This window comes from Anas acuta, chromosome 3 (genome assembly GCF_963932015.1).
Source record: "Anas acuta chromosome 3, bAnaAcu1.1, whole genome shotgun sequence".
Classification (NCBI taxonomy): Eukaryota; Metazoa; Chordata; class Aves; order Anseriformes; family Anatidae; genus Anas; species Anas acuta.
The window spans coordinates 111101931-111118114 of NC_088981.1; the positions used below are offsets into that span (position 1 = coordinate 111101931).

The 16184-nt window shown below is 37.6% G+C and overlaps 1 protein-coding gene across 8 annotated transcripts in view; it reads right to left on the reverse strand.

Moving 5' to 3' along the window:
- ITSN2 (intersectin 2) overlaps positions 1-16184 on the reverse strand; it is a 78595-nt gene that overhangs the window by 14038 nt on the left and 48373 nt on the right. For 6 of the 8 annotated variants that reach the window (XM_068678743.1, XM_068678744.1, XM_068678749.1 and 3 more), the window contains 11 exons: positions 15471-15910; positions 14320-14441; positions 12357-12532; positions 11918-12062; positions 11231-11436; positions 10294-10358; positions 9199-9365; positions 8828-8873; positions 8519-8640; positions 7977-8073; positions 6674-6868 (listed from right to left, as the gene is read on the reverse strand). In XM_068678743.1, the coding sequence (XP_068534844.1) occupies positions 6674-6868; positions 7977-8073; positions 8519-8640; positions 8828-8873; positions 9199-9365; positions 10294-10358; positions 11231-11436; positions 11918-12062; positions 12357-12532; positions 14320-14441; positions 15471-15910 (1781 nt within the window). The remainder of the gene's footprint in view (positions 1-6673; positions 6869-7976; positions 8074-8518; positions 8641-8827; positions 8874-9198; positions 9366-10293; positions 10359-11230; positions 11437-11917; positions 12063-12356; positions 12533-14319; positions 14442-15470; positions 15911-16184) is intronic. The other 2 variants (XM_068678748.1, XM_068678750.1) reach the window with 1 other exon arrangement.

The window sequence follows — 16184 nt, forward strand, 5'->3', positions numbered from 1 at the left end:
TACCAATGGCAGGGACATTGTCTCTTTCAATCAGCATTATTATTAAGTCTATTGTTATGATTATTATTATCATTGTTATTAGAGAATTTAGAGCATACTCAAGTAATACTGAATCATCAGAAGGTAACTGTGAAAGCCCAAAATGCTTCACCGCAATACTCATCAGTTCAAACTGAGGGGCAGCTGTTGCAATAATTAGTAAGGCTCATATCTGTGTACCCAAATACAGGGCTACTTGGGTGAAACTGTACTTGATACTACCCTAAACTCCAACTGCACCATTAAAATTGGGTAGAATGCCAGCTGTTTTTGGAAAATGCCATATTAGTTTGTAAATCATCCCAGATATGACTTGAAGTTGTTTTTCTTTTTCCAAAACCAATGAGTAGCAATTTGGCATTCTAGGAAAATTGACACTGAATGTTTGGGAAGTCACCTTAGCTTAAATCCCACAGGTTCACAGTGCCTCTTAGAAATGGGATAATTTATAAGATCACCTAATTCTCAGACTAACGTGAGTGACTGACTGCTTGACGCCACTGGTGTAGCACAACAAAGTTCAGTCTGTGTTAAACAGACCTTCAAAATCAGAAATTAAAGAAGGCAATTCAGAGTGATTAGCATATTTTAGCAGAAATATTTAAAAATGTAGTTTCAAAAGGAAAACAAGTCAGCTAGAATACTGGAGAAATTATCTAGCACATTATTTGCCTACAGTAACATTTCATTCTATGACAAAATACTGGTTTAGACAAAATACATCCAGAATAAAAATCCATTTGTAGTTTTATGTAGGCACATTGCTGTAGTCTGTATTGCACAAAAGATATACCTCTGACCTAAAGGGCACATATACATCATTGGATAAAGTATATTAAATATGTAACATTCCACTTTTTCGATAGAAATTTCGGAGAAAGGCTTTTAAATCTCTGCAATTTGACTAACCTTTTCCTGATAGTACCTTCACAACATTCATATATATATAAATAGAGTAAACATACAATGGTTTGTAAACATTTCTGATTGCATAAGTGACCTTTTCTGATTTGTTACCAAATTCAGGAAATCAACTAAATTAAATACTGTGTGTGACTAGATCTCTCCTGTTGTTACAGGATCAAAGAACTATTTCATCAGATGAGTAGTCTGCTATTGATTAATCCTTTTATCTAAAGGGATATCAGGGTTATAGTCCTGAAGTCCCAATTCCTCTCTCTCCCCATCCCAAAAAAATGTGGGCACCTTTACTGCATCGTATCGCTAGTGTGCCGTAACTGTACCTTCAAGGGCCACTTCGTAGATGAGGAATATAGGTCCATTTTTAAACCAAAGTTCCCTGCCTTCAGCTCCAGGTGTCTGTTAGTGTTTCTCTTCTGACAACATCTCTTTACCAAGGCTGCCTACGTATTAGGCTGCTATTTATTTACCAAATAGAAGAGCAGCAGCTTTCAGCTGGTACTTTATGTCGCTGAAGAATTTAGCTAGATAAAAACACCACTCAGTACCATAACTATTTAATGAAAAAAAAGGAGCAGAGCAAGGGTCTAGTAGCACAGAGGCTGTACAAGTACTGCACTAACTAGTACATACCCACTATCTGCTAAAACTGAATCAAGGCAGGAGGTTGTTTAGGGTACAACTTACCAAGCCAAAACAACCTGAATTCCTGCTATGGGACTACTGTGAAGGAAGAAAATAAAAAGTATCTTCCATTCTATGCTAAATATTTCTTTCCCCAGTAAAAAGGGTATTTAAAGGCTGGACTGCACCAGATCTAAATCTTAGATCGTGTACCATGTTTGTAATCACAGTGACCACCAGCAGTACAGACAGGTAGGGTTTGGTTTCTGGATGAGCCTTACGGGCTGTCATTTTAAAAGCTCAATATGCAGAAGATCAAATCAAATCCATTAGAACAGTAATCAGCGAACATTTTAATTCTGCAAAGTATGTACAGTACAACATTGAAAGAACACAACTGCCCATTCAAAACAGCTCAGATAAACTGTGCAAATAGTGGGTCTTTGTGTGTCTGCAATCCCACCATGCAAACGATAACTTGATATGCATGCTAATGATCTAGGATTATCAATGCCAAAGAAAAATGCTAAAGGAAACAAGAATGAACAGCAGTGAAAGCCACACAAAGACCCACTATCCTTTCTCCTTTTACAAATCAACTGTAAATGTTATAAGAAAACCCACAAAAAAAAACTAATTTCTTGACTGGATCTAACATTCAAACGAAGCAAAAGGATTGTTTCAGAGATTTTTGAGCAGGGCTGGCCACCCTGCCTCCACGCTACAGTCAAACTTGGATAGTGGGTCTCTGAGGTGCTTTCACACTGGAAGACAACATTGGGTCCTAAAAAAAACAAAAAAAAATGAAGGATAAAATGAACATAAATTTGAAGAGTGAAACATATGAGTTCTATGGACAGACAGAACAACACCACAAAGGTCAGAAAGGAATGGCTAACACCCAGCTTTCTGAAAACAGACATAACGTGCTTCTACTCTTGCAATTTGGTATTTATAAACACACCCAGCATTAAGTACTTGCGACCAGCCATCACTGACTCAAAACCACTGCAGTTGACTCACTTTTCTTCTCAAAGAAGACTTCTGTTATGCAGACTTAACACACAAGGTCAAGCCCTAGGTTGTTTTTAAAGGCAATGGCAAAATTCCCTGAGATTTCAACAAAGCCAGGATTTCTCCTGAAAAACTTGTAATAAGGCATTAGAAAAGCAGATAGAAAGTCAACTTGTAAAGAAAAGCCCAAGTGCTATTCATATCGGCACATAAAAACTAACCTGACCCCTTGATAGCCAGTAAGAGAAACACTGAGTCCTTCCACAGCATTGTCCACATTCAGGCACAGAAACACACCTGCCCCAAGTACGTTGGTGCACAAGTTGGTTTTTCAGTGTGAACACCCTTGAAAATGAGTCAGCTTCACTAATTAGACCATGGTGAACAGGAATTATGATCTTTCATGCATGGGAATAAACTTCTGGGAAGACAGAAGTTGGTGAAAGGACAGGACTTGCCTCGTGTCTCTCTCTAATGTGTCTCACGTACACACAAGGCTTTGGGAGGGAAAAAATTAGGCAGATCCACTGGTATTACTAAAACCATGAGGTGTGTTGCTAAGGAAATTCACTGTTGCCATATGCGTGTCAAGAGTCTAAGGAGAAAGGATCTGTTATTCCTATTGCTTCCAGTCTAACCATCTTCACCCAAGGCCCCTGTGCTGACAGAAGGCACAGCAGTGAGATTTAGGGGGGGGAAGAAGGCGCTTGAAAAGCAGAGGGGACTACCTGGAGCTCAGGTCTAAGCAGGAGAAGGAATAATTTAGATGCATGAGGAGCTTCAGCAGCACTGGCACATGGAAAGGAAAAAGAGTGGACAGAAACAGGAACTATGCATGCATTAAAGCAGAAAGAATGGGTACATTTCAGTTCGATGAAAGAGAAATCGCACAGACACCTCGGGTAAGAGGAGCTCCACATATGCTCTGCACACTGAGTGCAGGCAGGTCGACCTGGCTGAGTTTGCCAGCTCTCAGCAACAATGTGTCTGAGGGAAGGAGCAGATCCCTGATACAAAAGCCATCCAGCAACCAAGTATGCCAGTGTAGCTGGACCACTTGTCCTGCCTCCACCTGAGGTGGATGAGGGGAAAAAGTTGCAGCTAAAGAAAATAAAGGAAAAGGCTCCGACTGGTCCCATGGACAAGACGGCAAACTGAAAAAGCCAATATGTAAGAAGGGAACAAATTCCTAAACCCAACTGTTTAAAGCAGACAAAGATCGTCTCTGGTGACAGAATTATCTCCAGATCAGGCCAGGCCATCAGAAAGACCTGTCAAGTGGTCAGGGCTCCCCACTCACCCACCTGCACCCCCTGAGAAGAGCAGGAGGAAAGCCTGGGAGAGACGCAGCACGCATATGCTGGCAGCACGTGTAAGATCTGACCCTCAGTGAATGAGCGAGCACTCAAAGACAAGAAAATAATAGATATTCCTGTAAGTAAATCTATAGCTATTTATGTTTTAAAACTTCCTGCATGTCTTTATTTTCATGAGGATGATCTGAGGGCAAACATCAGAATCAGAGCTATTATAATGTCATTAAAACCTGAGTGGCTCTAACCATCACCAAGGTCGCTGAGAGCAGGACTCTCAGTGCTTTCTGTTCTGCAATCACCAAGAGCTGGTTTGTAATAAGAGACCTGCTTACAGAACTGTGATAGCCTTTTTTATTTTTTAGTTTTCCTTGCAGAGACCTCATGGCAGAGTGTACAGCTACACCAACCAAAGAGAAGAATCGTCTTGCTCAGCTAAGTTACTGCTCTGCTAGGGAAGTTTGCCATTACAGTTGTAAATAGTAAGCCCCAGAAAGACTCTAGGTGCAAAGGTGGCCCATATAACAGAGTTTAGATTTGAGGGAAAAGTAGAATTTTCATAAGCTACAAACCTATCTGAGTAAATCCTATCTGCCTGCTCCCGTTCAAATACGATTATATCTGACTGGCTGGAAGAGACTGTAAGAGAAATTGGTATCTGTCAACAAAAGCATTACAGTACTTAGGTTAAGAATTCTTTCTAATATGAGAACACATTTTATAAATTATACTGATCTTTATCATATGTCTAAACTGGTCCGTAGAGAACCATAGAACACTTCTGTGGGCTAATTCCTTTCCAGTTTGTCAAGAACACCAGTAATAGCTTCTGCACTACATTTCAGTATAAACAAAAAATAATTTTAAAAATATCCAAGGAAGTTTGAAAGTTCAGTCAGTAAATATTTAAATATTTCTACGGTTATAGAAAGGTAGTGCTAGCTTACTGCTACCACAACTAACCACAGCTCAGACTTCAGCCTGTGTGGAAGCAGCCCAGCTGACATGAGCCATCACAGAACTCTGTGTAAGGGTGTTTGCCTGATGCTGTGCTTAAGCCATGCTGGTTTTGAGAGGGGTCTAGACAGAATACTGCTGGTTTTTCCTGACGTTTCCAGATGCATGTTTTAACACTACATAAGAGTGACAAATTCTAGCACAAAACTGATTCACAAGTTGGCTTATTTGAAATACTCAGAGAATTTTTTGTTTAGATTTTCAACACATTCTTAATTCATCAATAGGCAAGTTTTCTTAATTTAGCATCAGCAGATGTGCTTCACAGAAAAGAAGACAACAACAACTCAGACAAACAGAACTGTAACAGCCAAGTACAGATGAGATCTGCTTTTTGCTGACTGCCACTGGCTGGCCTTGTCCATATACTTTCAAAGGACAACTCTCTTCACACAGCTACAATTTATGTGGCTGGAAATATTATTAATCCTCAACAGAGGATAATGACTTAACAAAGAACGAGAAAGATTACCACATCAAATGTTCCCATTAACCTTAATTTCATGGCCTGTCTGGATTTAGTCTATACTATTTCTTCCAAATTGAGATTTTGTCTATATGTAAAGAGAAAAAAATTAGAGGAATATTTCAGTCATTTAGACGTGTCTAATCAAAAGTACTTAAGGTTCAATCTAAATGCAGAAGTTTTTGACATCACAGCCATGCCAGTCAGAAGCATTTAAAATAAAACAAAAAAAACCAGCACATCATTGTGTTACCAAAAATGTTAGCACAGATGTAATTTAACTACAAACCTCAAGAATGGTGCAATATTGTATTTTGACCAGGTACCATAGCAAGCTACCAAGGGAAAATATTTCATCTTCCCAATCAAAGTTGTACCTCCTCTACTAGGTTTGTGAATTCTCTAAGAATACAGCTAAGTTGATCAAATCTTAACTGCAAACTGGTCCTACAGACTAGCTTTTAACCAGACTCAAGCAGACTTCCAGATGCACGTCTTTATACTGTGAAAAATACAAATGATGCTTAGGGAAAAACAGCAAGTGAAGGGAGGAGGCTTGGTATGTGAAAGGATCAACTTTTAGACCAAAGCCAAGTGGGCTTCCAAAGCCACTAATGTCACGGGCTGATCAGAAGTTGATTTAATCACAGTGCCCCAGGATGAAAAGCCAGGTGAGTAAGAACAGAGGTAGTTTTCTCCGTGGAGGGGGAATAAAACAACAACAACAACAAAAAAAAACAACAGAAAGGTGGGCAGGGGACCAGAAACATTTAGTATGTTTGTGTGCAAAATTTACTATGTTTGTGTTGTGTTTTTTTTTTTTTAATCCATTCTGTGGCTATTTTTACTGATTTGATAAATAGTTTAAATGTAAGTTAAAGTTGACTACAGGAGACACTTCTTTCATATTTTATAAAACTCAATGAAGTTCTACAATCAAGCGTAATATACCTGCACTGACCCCCTGTCAGTGTAAGTTATCAAACATCAGCATCTTTAATGGAATCAAATCACCTATCACATCTAATATTTTAGCTCACCCTTGCACCCTTACTATTTCACACTGGCTGGTTGGTAACGTTATGGTTGTTCATAGGTTAAATAGAAAAGTATTTAAAGCACTTAGAACTATAGTAAGGTATTTAAAGAAAGACCATTTAAAATACCAATAAATTCAGTTGATGCATGGAACTCTTAAATTCGAAACACAAAGCAAAAGAAGAGCAATGCACTTTTGAAATAAAGTAACAAAATGTTTTTTAAGAAAAATGTTGCTTACACTGCTGACTTGGATCAGAATCTGTGGTCATCTTCACATAGTTCGAGGGGAAGAGACCTGTCACACCACTGATTTCTCCTTGCCACCAGTCAGCATCATCCTTGTTCAGTACGTTAATTAGCTGCCCTTTGGAGAAACTGAGCTCGTCTTCGTTGTTTGCCATGTAATCGTACATTGCTATCACTTGACACACTATTAAGAAAAAACAAAGTTAGCAGAACGTTGTTACACAAGTATTATTTTTTCAGTATTTTACATAGTCACAGGAAACAACAATGTCACATAAACTGTTACATAAGAAACATACCAGACATGATCTTATCTTGATGCGGAACTGTTCTCCCTTTTCTTTTACTCAGATTTTGAACTGGGCCAGACAGAAATATTTATTTTGATTTTATGTATCTATCTATGCACGTACACAGAAAATTATTTCCATTAGCACTAGGATCTATCGACCTTCTAAACATTTTAAATATAACCAAGTATACTTCTCTCTCTTCCACTGGCTCAGCAGGGAAGGTGAGTTTGATTATCTTACAACTGATACTTGTGAGAAAAATGCAGCAGAGGAAGAGGAAACACACATTAGCTAATCATGAATTACAGATGTAGTCAAAGGGAAGTTTTGTCCAGTAACACCTAAGAAGCTGTTGTATAAGCAAGTCATAGCTGCGGAGAACAGCAAAATTTAAAGATGCAGAACCACAAAAACTACTTTTCTGTGAAATAATCTCATTTGTAGCCAGCCATCCAAACGAAAAAAACTAGTGAAATTGCCGCTCAGTCTCCCTTCTTAGAAAGAAGGGTACGTATAATTCTAAGGTGTTTGCCTATGATTGCTAACGTTCTGTAAGATTGTTACTGGCATTTGGCAAAAAGGAGTTTCCAAACAAGAACAGCGTTGCTCTTCAGGGCGTTCAGAAAAATTAAAAATCTTTTCTATGGAAGATGGACTCGTAGATTTCTGGATATAAACATCATCATATGACTGAGATTTTCTGTTGTAAGGTAGGTAGCTAAGTACCAGCCACAGCAGGAACCCCATGAAGAACTGTTTTGATTAAAAAGTCATAAGATTTTGCCTTTCTTGGTCAGAGATAGTATCTGAATGGACATGTCTGTCAAAAGACCCAGATGCTGACTAGGACTTTACCTTCCACAGTGATACACAGTAAGGTAAGGCCACTAAATATACTATCAAGCTAATGATGTAATTCAGATTAGTATCTGAACAGCCAAAGCAGTTACATTATATACTTTAAATGAAATATAAATAAAATCTTTTTTGTTTTTTGGTCACCTGAGGGAGCAGCAGATGTGGTTCGTTCACTGCTTGGACCCAGTAATTTCACATGGCTGGCAGGGAACCATCCTTTCTGTCTCTTTTTCCCTCTTGCCTGTAAACATTTAAAGAGATGTTAAACAAGAAACCAAACAGTCTATAAACTGGAAAAAATGCAACAAATGTGTCACGCAACTTTGCCTACGAAAGACAGAAAAAGTTGGTCTTCCAACACCAACTAAACAGTAAACAACTCAAAAGGTAAATTCTAGCTAAAGGATAAAACAGCCGAATTCAAATAAAACTGCTCAATTCAAATAAACTGATATGCTCTGGCAAATGTGAAGTGCAGTTAATGACTTCAGTGCACAATTTCAAGGTAGGGCTGAATATTTGCTCTACGAAAATTGCACTTATGTATCAAATATAGTCTCTAGTGAGATACCACAACTTTCTAACCAGCTTTCAGAACACTATACTTGGTTGTTTTTTCAAATGAAACCAAAGATCACCTCATTATTGTTCATCGAATCAGAATTATGTTTCCTTCAATTAATTACCTGCAGCTCTCCTTGCCACCATCCACTAGCATTTTTCTTCAGAATAAGTATTAGCTGTCCTGGAGCGAGACTAAGCTGTTCAGTTCCTGAGGCAGTATAGGCAGTAGTAACCTGAGCAATTTCTGAAAAGACAGTATATTAATTGCATTTGTTATCTTTTTTGTTACAATAAGAGCTATTTCCACAGAAATACACTGGTACGTATCTTGTAGGTAAACACACCACCTGCCATTAAAACACTGCTATGAACCTAACCACTCATCATCACTTTAAAAACAGTCCAAAACGTTTAAGTTATAACACACTTACCAGGTTTCTTATTTATTGTTCCAGTTTTGCCAGCATTACTAGAGCCCTACAAGAAAGACAGAACAATCTTCTTTTAATATGAAATAAAACCAGTAGACTTTGCACCATCTTTAAGCATGTGTAAAGAAAATAGAGGTTTTATCTCTGAGGCCATATTTAAAGAAGTACCATGCTCCTGTACTGAGACAGTCAACGTGACACTGTGGCTAGAGCTCTCATTCAGGATTCAAGCTTTATGCTCTTCTTTTCTGCAAACAAGTTTAATCTCTACTTAAAATCATCATTTAATAGGTAGGTATCAATAACAGAAAAAAAAATAAAAAATGAGAGAAAGCATCATGCATTAACTAAGCCTCAAAATAAGAACTCACTTCTTGATCCTTTGGTCTGACGTAATTGGAGGGGAAGATTCCAGTTCTGTCATCGATGCTCCCTGTCCACCATTCCCCTTCTTTCTGGGTCACGAGAATTTCCTCTCCTTCCGTAAAAGTCAAGTCACCAGGTTCGGAGCTTGAATACGAATACAGCGCGACATACTCTGTGCACACAGTACATATAAAGGAGAGAATAGTTTAGATAAAAGGATAAAAGTAGATCAGACACAAGCAAAAGTACCTTTGATATCAACGTTCATCAGTGTGTTCATAGCATGGATCATGTCTTAGCAAGCCTGCGTATCAGCCTACCTGCCTGACTGTAATCACAGCTGGTCTCTTGCTTACAGCTCTGAATTAAGGGTACACAACATCTTACAGACAAATTAATTTGGCAGAGTGAGAGTTACTACGCTTTGAACAGACTGCAGATAAGCCTGTAGGCCACAGCTAGAGAACTTACATCTCTTGTAAGAAGTACTCCACCCTACCTCCATGTTTCATAGCAGGCGTGTATATTCCACACCTACATCTGATTAAATCCATTCTTATCTAATACAGCAGAAATGAAAAACACAAGTGGAACAAAAAATCAACTGGGGAAACAAATATACTGTACTAAAAGGCTTAGAAAGCATTTCCAACAAATTCTTCTGCAGCAATACTTTTCTCTACTCCTTACTGATTTAAAGAGAACAATCCACATTCAGGAGACTAAAATCCCTTCTCCTATCTCTACAGCACAGAATAGCACAGAATAGCAGAAAACAGCAGGAAGGGAAGGCAGCTTATGGACACGAGACATTTTAATTTTCAGAAGCAAATTACCGGAGCATAAGCCCTAAACAAACAAGCAATCAAACACAACCCAACAAACAAAAACAATATGCCTGAGCTCAACCTTAATTAGTTACAAATTTTACTCAAGTTCTTGTTTTAGGATTCCCATAATAATAAGTCGATATAAGTCAGTATCTTTTGGACAAACATTAAAAGACTTGCTCAGAACTTTTTCATATATTTAAGCTTAGTCACATGCAGTTAAGCAGAAACAGGGTGTAGTATTAAGTAATATACTTCATGCTGGCTTACCCTCTCCTACTGTATAAGACTGTGTATTAGGTTTCTTCTTTACAGCTGCATAAATAGCTTCTGGTCTGCAGTAAGAAAAAAAAAAGTTTGAGAAACTAAAAAATCTGACCAAGAAAAAGAATCTTTTTCTTAGGATGAGACTAAGCTCACATTAGCTGTCTTAAAGTTGGTATTTCCTCTAAATTATTTACAAAGGCTTCTTTGAATGTCAAACAGTGACAGATATTATGGATATTTAAGATGTCAGTAGCACCCAAGTGCACACCACACTTCAAAAAAAAAAAAAGTAATATTATAGATCTAAAAGATATGTTCATGAATTATGCTACCTGAAAGAAGTACAAAATAATTTTTTTTTTTTTTTTTTGGTCTAAATTCTCATACCAGAGTATTTCTAAGAACTTTCATCGTAACACATGTCAAGAACGATCCACACACAATGGTGCAGCCACTCCAGCAGTAACCAGGCTTTTAATAACTACCCGAGCCAGTTACCTATGGCATTAGAATAGATATAAGGATCTTTCCAAGAAAGAAGAATACCACTGTTTCTGTAAGATGTGCCTTACAAGCTTTTAATGCTGAGTGTTAAGGAATTCCTTGTAGGTCACTTAGAAGTTGGCACCCTTCAGAAGCTCAAAGCAACTCCACTGCAAGAGATCTGACTTGGTAACGAACCAAAAGTAAGCTGGCACTTGATGAATGACCAAACTCCATTGACTTTTCACAGCACTCAGCTTGGAAGACTGTCTATTTACTCAGTACTGAGCCCAACATTACTTGGCTTGCTAGAATGAAATAATAAAGGCCTAAAATGGCATGGTGTAAATTATGAACATTATGTAGAATTTGCACTTTAAAGCACTGCAGCAATTTTGCACTCTAAAACACCTCTTTTTGTAAACTTTAGAACAAAACAATAATAAGGCACACTTACTCCTCTTTCTTGATTTCGCTTCCAGGTAAGAGCTTGACGTAAGATTTTGGAAACCAACCCCTTCCTCCATGTACCTCTCCAAACCACCAGTTCTCCTGCTGCTCCAGGACAGTGATGATATCATTTTTTGAAAAATTCAAGTGGTTATCTTTTTTTGCAGTCCAAGAGCAAAGTGCTTGTGCTTTTAAGTTCTCGACAGGTTGCCCCTGTTAAGACAGAAGTGGAGATGCTGGCTGACCATACTACCCCTAACTGGTACAAGTGCTAAAAATAAACATATGTTGATGTCTAAGCAAGTTCATTCCTAAGTGTTGGCTGAACCTTTTTTACTTTTTGCCTGGACAATGTTTTACATTCCTGTATGTAAGTGATAGACTCAGGAACACTCTCTCAATTCTTTTTCTTACTCGTTACAAATATCTTGTGTATCTAATTACAGGTGAAAACAATCACAGAATTATGAAACACATTGCATGAGCACTCTTGGTCACCAGTCCACTGAAATGTATGGAATTATGTCTATAGACAGTAGTGGAGACTTCAGACTAGTTTGTTTATCCCCAGCCTGCCCAGTGCACACGGTATTAGAAAAATTAGAAAAGTGTGTTTGTGTTTTTGTCTTGTTTTGTTTTTTCTTAAAAGTGTCATTAATATGAACAGCAAGTTCTCCACTCTCACACAATATACCTGTCCGTGAATGGGTGAAACGGATCCAGGGGACACAGTGCGAGTGAAAGCTGATTTCTGTTGCCATGCTGTATTAACGTTCAGGCTAGAAAAATGTAAGTTTTGGTAATCAGATTCTTCTGCAGATTTACTTGGTGAAAGTGGTCTGCAAATTGAATACAGACATATTTAACACATGACAATTTTTATTTTAAAAGTATCTTAGTAGAATCAGTGTGTTGCTTTTTTTTTCTTTAATAAATATAAAATAGATCATCCTATGCAATGCAAAGCAGACAATCAAATATTTAAAATGCACAAGCTAACACTTTCAGGTAGACTTGTCAGGAAGTTTGCTGCATTTATATTTATATTTTCTGTATCATCGAATGATACCACACAGCACATTACATTTTAACTTTGAAAAAGCAATTTTAACACCAATGTAACAAACACTCACTCTGAAGCAGCTGAGGTAGTAGATAAAGATACTGTAGGAGGAAGTAAGGCCTTCTTAGGAGATAAAGGTTTTTCTCCTTCTGGTATTTTTTCTACATAATTGCATGGAAACCAACCAATACGTCCTTGAAAACTCCCGTAAAGCCAACCAGGTTCTCCAACATTTTTTTCATCAACCTATGAACAGGCCGATAAATACAAAGAAAACACAATTAGCTGTCTGAAACAAGAGGGTATCTCATGAGTCAGCACCTGTTGGCACTCTGAATAGCACACGCAGCACTCTCACAGGATCAGCATTTTCACCCTCTTTTTCAGAACTGAGCTGATTTTGCCCTGTTCCAAAAAGAGGGTGATGCAATTTCACTGTGTCTCCAGCAGCTCCTTCCAAGGTAACACACCAAATCTGCCAGCCAGATCCAGAGACATGTGGAGACAGGCCTCAAAGATGTCATATTCCTTCAAACAGGCCCCAGACAACATGACACTGGGGACCACGTATGATACCTGGAACAATTCCAGCTTGCCAAAATCTATGATGCATTGTGTCACATCTCATTGAACACAAGACCAAGAAGCAGTGGCTGGCTGGCTCAGCACCACAACAAACTGGTACAGCTCTGCTTAGAGAACAGTGGTGGTCTTAAGTGGGGAAGTGCAACCACATTTCTCATTGGTTTTCTGTAAAAGACTGCAGGAAGGATGTGCTGGATCTGCAATTAACTGCAGACAAAACACACCCAAAAATTCTGTTATTTACTGTAATGATTAAGAGTAGAGCATTTGTATTACACATTCCTATCAGCACTGAAACCTCCGCTCTGCTGCATATAGTCAAAGCTATAGAAAGAAAAAGCAAGCTAAAATTAGCAGCTAATCGAATACTAACAGCTAGTTAGCTTAGTTGAGCTTGAGGTTAGAAGAGGAGGCGGCGGCTGCTGGCATATTTCTAAAACAGGATATCAGCAGTTAAATGAGACAGTTAATTTTATCTGAAAAGGAAGCCAAAACAACAACTTTTATTTCCTTGTCTGTACCTCACTGGCGTGAAAATGCAAATAAATTATTTAACTCTATCAAACTGAAGGTTAATACCTAAAGGTTTCGATATTCTGTAATTCACTGCTTTCTGAATTCTCCCCTATCACCTCTCTGTATCATTATAATCTGAGTGAAGGAGATCCATATGCATTTATCCATTAGATACACATATATTAACTGCATCACCACAGCTGTAAATTGGTTTTCACAAGTCTACCTGACTGCACAGGCTTTCAAAATTGTTTACGCTAACAAATAATGTAATTAAATGAAATAAAGCAGATTTCAACCGAGAAACCAGAAAACATTTCTGGTCTTATAATCCCTCTCAAACATTACAGGCATCATACTCCACAAATACAGAAAAATACTACACAGAATGGACGCAGAATACTCTGCTATGGGCATCTGCCTGAGAGAGCCTTTATGAAGGAAATACCAACAAGACACAGATTCTGTTAACCATACATTAGAAAATGGTACATAGATTCAGAGGAACCTTTCACATCAACTTGTTAAGAAACTGGCCTGTTTCAAATGCCATTAATAATCTTGTCTTCTTATGTAGCCAGTCATGCCTCTATTTACTACTCTCATGTTTCAAGCAGACTTATTTAGAGGCCAGCATCTAAATGTACAAAAAACTGCCACAACTAGATCATTCCTGATCCAATTTTAGAAAGTTTATATTTAGAGTTCACTACTGTTATACCAGACAAAATCTCGACACTTCTAAAATACAAATAAAGATTTTATCTGAACTAATCCAAATTTCACCTGTTAAAAAGAAGTGATCAAGTTTAAATTGTAATTAAATCTAAAATTTATCAACCTAATGCTTCTGCCATCTAGGACTTTGTGTATCTTAGGATCAGAGGAAGGGGTTGTTTTCTCACAAGTCAAATATGAATGGCAAATCTTACCTGAATTATATCGCCGGTATTAAAGCTCATCTCATCATGATTCCTTGCTTCAAATGGATATAAAGCTCTGTAATTTACAAAGGCAACCGAATTCCTAGACTCTGAGGTACTAATTGCATTGCCTGAAAGGATAAGAAAACTGGTTACTGCAGCTGAAAGCACTTAGAGCTCTACCATTCTAAGCAACAAGTATGAATATAATAAGCAGAGAACAGTTCTTGCCTTGAAGACACTAAGCAAGTATCGGAGGAGATCACTAGGTAACATGCTGATGGGATGCACACAGCGCAGGGGTTTAACATGCTAATCACTAAATGTAAATGTAGGCCAGTACTTTAATATAGTCTCGTCTAACACAAATTTAATTTTCAAGTCAAAAAGATAACACTGCTCCAACAAGTGTTCAGCAGCACTGTGAAGATTTTACTTGAAAACCTCACAAAGCAAAATACCGTAATTTCTGTTTTCTTTGCTTCTGCTTTCTCAAAGTCTGTGAGTGATGCTGCTTAACAGTGAATGTTTTACAAGGTCTAGATAAGTTGTGCAAATATCTTTCAATGCTGTGCTAACTTGGTTCCTGTTTAATTCAGTGATAAAAAGAGCTAATGAAAACTTACAAGAACTAATGAACGATGGATTAAGCAAAACTGCTTTTAGTGAAAACATTAAACCAGCATTTTTCAAAGTCCTACAATGAAAGTTTAGTTTTTGTTTTTTTTTTTTTTTTGTTAATAAGATGTATTGAATAAGGCAGAAGTAAAATGAATTTCAATATTAATAAGTCACTGAGTCCAACCACTCATCACCTGACAAAACTCCACGTTAGCATTCTGCTTTAATCACAGAAAGTTCTGGCCTTATGAAAAAGCTAAAATATTACTGTTTCCAACATCCACAATTTGTTAGCCATGATCCCTGGAATATTTGTCTTCAGGGCCACAGGTGGTGATAACTGATAAAAGACAACCTAAATTAATAGGATGATTCATATCTAACTAAAATCATAGAACACTGTTGTTTTTTTATTCATATTACAATATTTTAGACAATACGTCTGCCAGTGTTATGCTAACACTAATACATCTAAAGAATGAAATGATACTCAGGAAAATAGGAATCATTAAAGCAATAACTAAACAGGCTACAATTACCTTCATTTTTCCAGGGTGGCTTAAGACTTTTACCCTCTGTTGGTTTCAACAGATCTGCAAACTTTTCGGGTATGTTTAATTTAGAAGTGCGTTTTTCTGTCTCTTGAGAATTGGTCACTTCTTTCATCTTCTTTATTTCTTCGTTCTTCTTACGCCTCTCCTCAGCTTCTTTTGCAATTTGCTCTTGCTTTCTTTTATCTTCTTCCAGTTGCCTCTGTCTTTGTTCCGTTTCTCTCAAGATTGCAGCTTGCCTATTTTTGTCCTCCTCTTCATGAAGCTGTTTGTTTTCCCTGTCTCTCATCAGTGCAACTGCTTCTTCAGCTTTCAGCTTTTCTTGAACTTTTCCTTGCATTCTTTCTTCCTCTAACCGCTTCTTTTTCTCCTCCTCTTCCCTTCGGATATTTTCCTGCCATCGGTTCTCCTTCTCCCGTTTTGCTTTCCTTAAAAAGGGGAAAAGGAGAGTGAGAATGAATTTTTATTTTTCAAGTAATTGCAAGAATAATCATCTGCACTTCTAAGTAAAACCATGTCTATAATATTGATGACTTTTCTCTCTGGGCAATAAGCAGGAGAGCATTGTTAAAACGTATTTGTATTTTCTTTTTGTTTTTCTAAAAAGGAACAAAATTTAAAACTTAAAATCCATCTTTCAAGATTAACATATGAGTTAGGAAGTCAATGCACTTCCTATTATCTTAAGTATCTATCTCACAG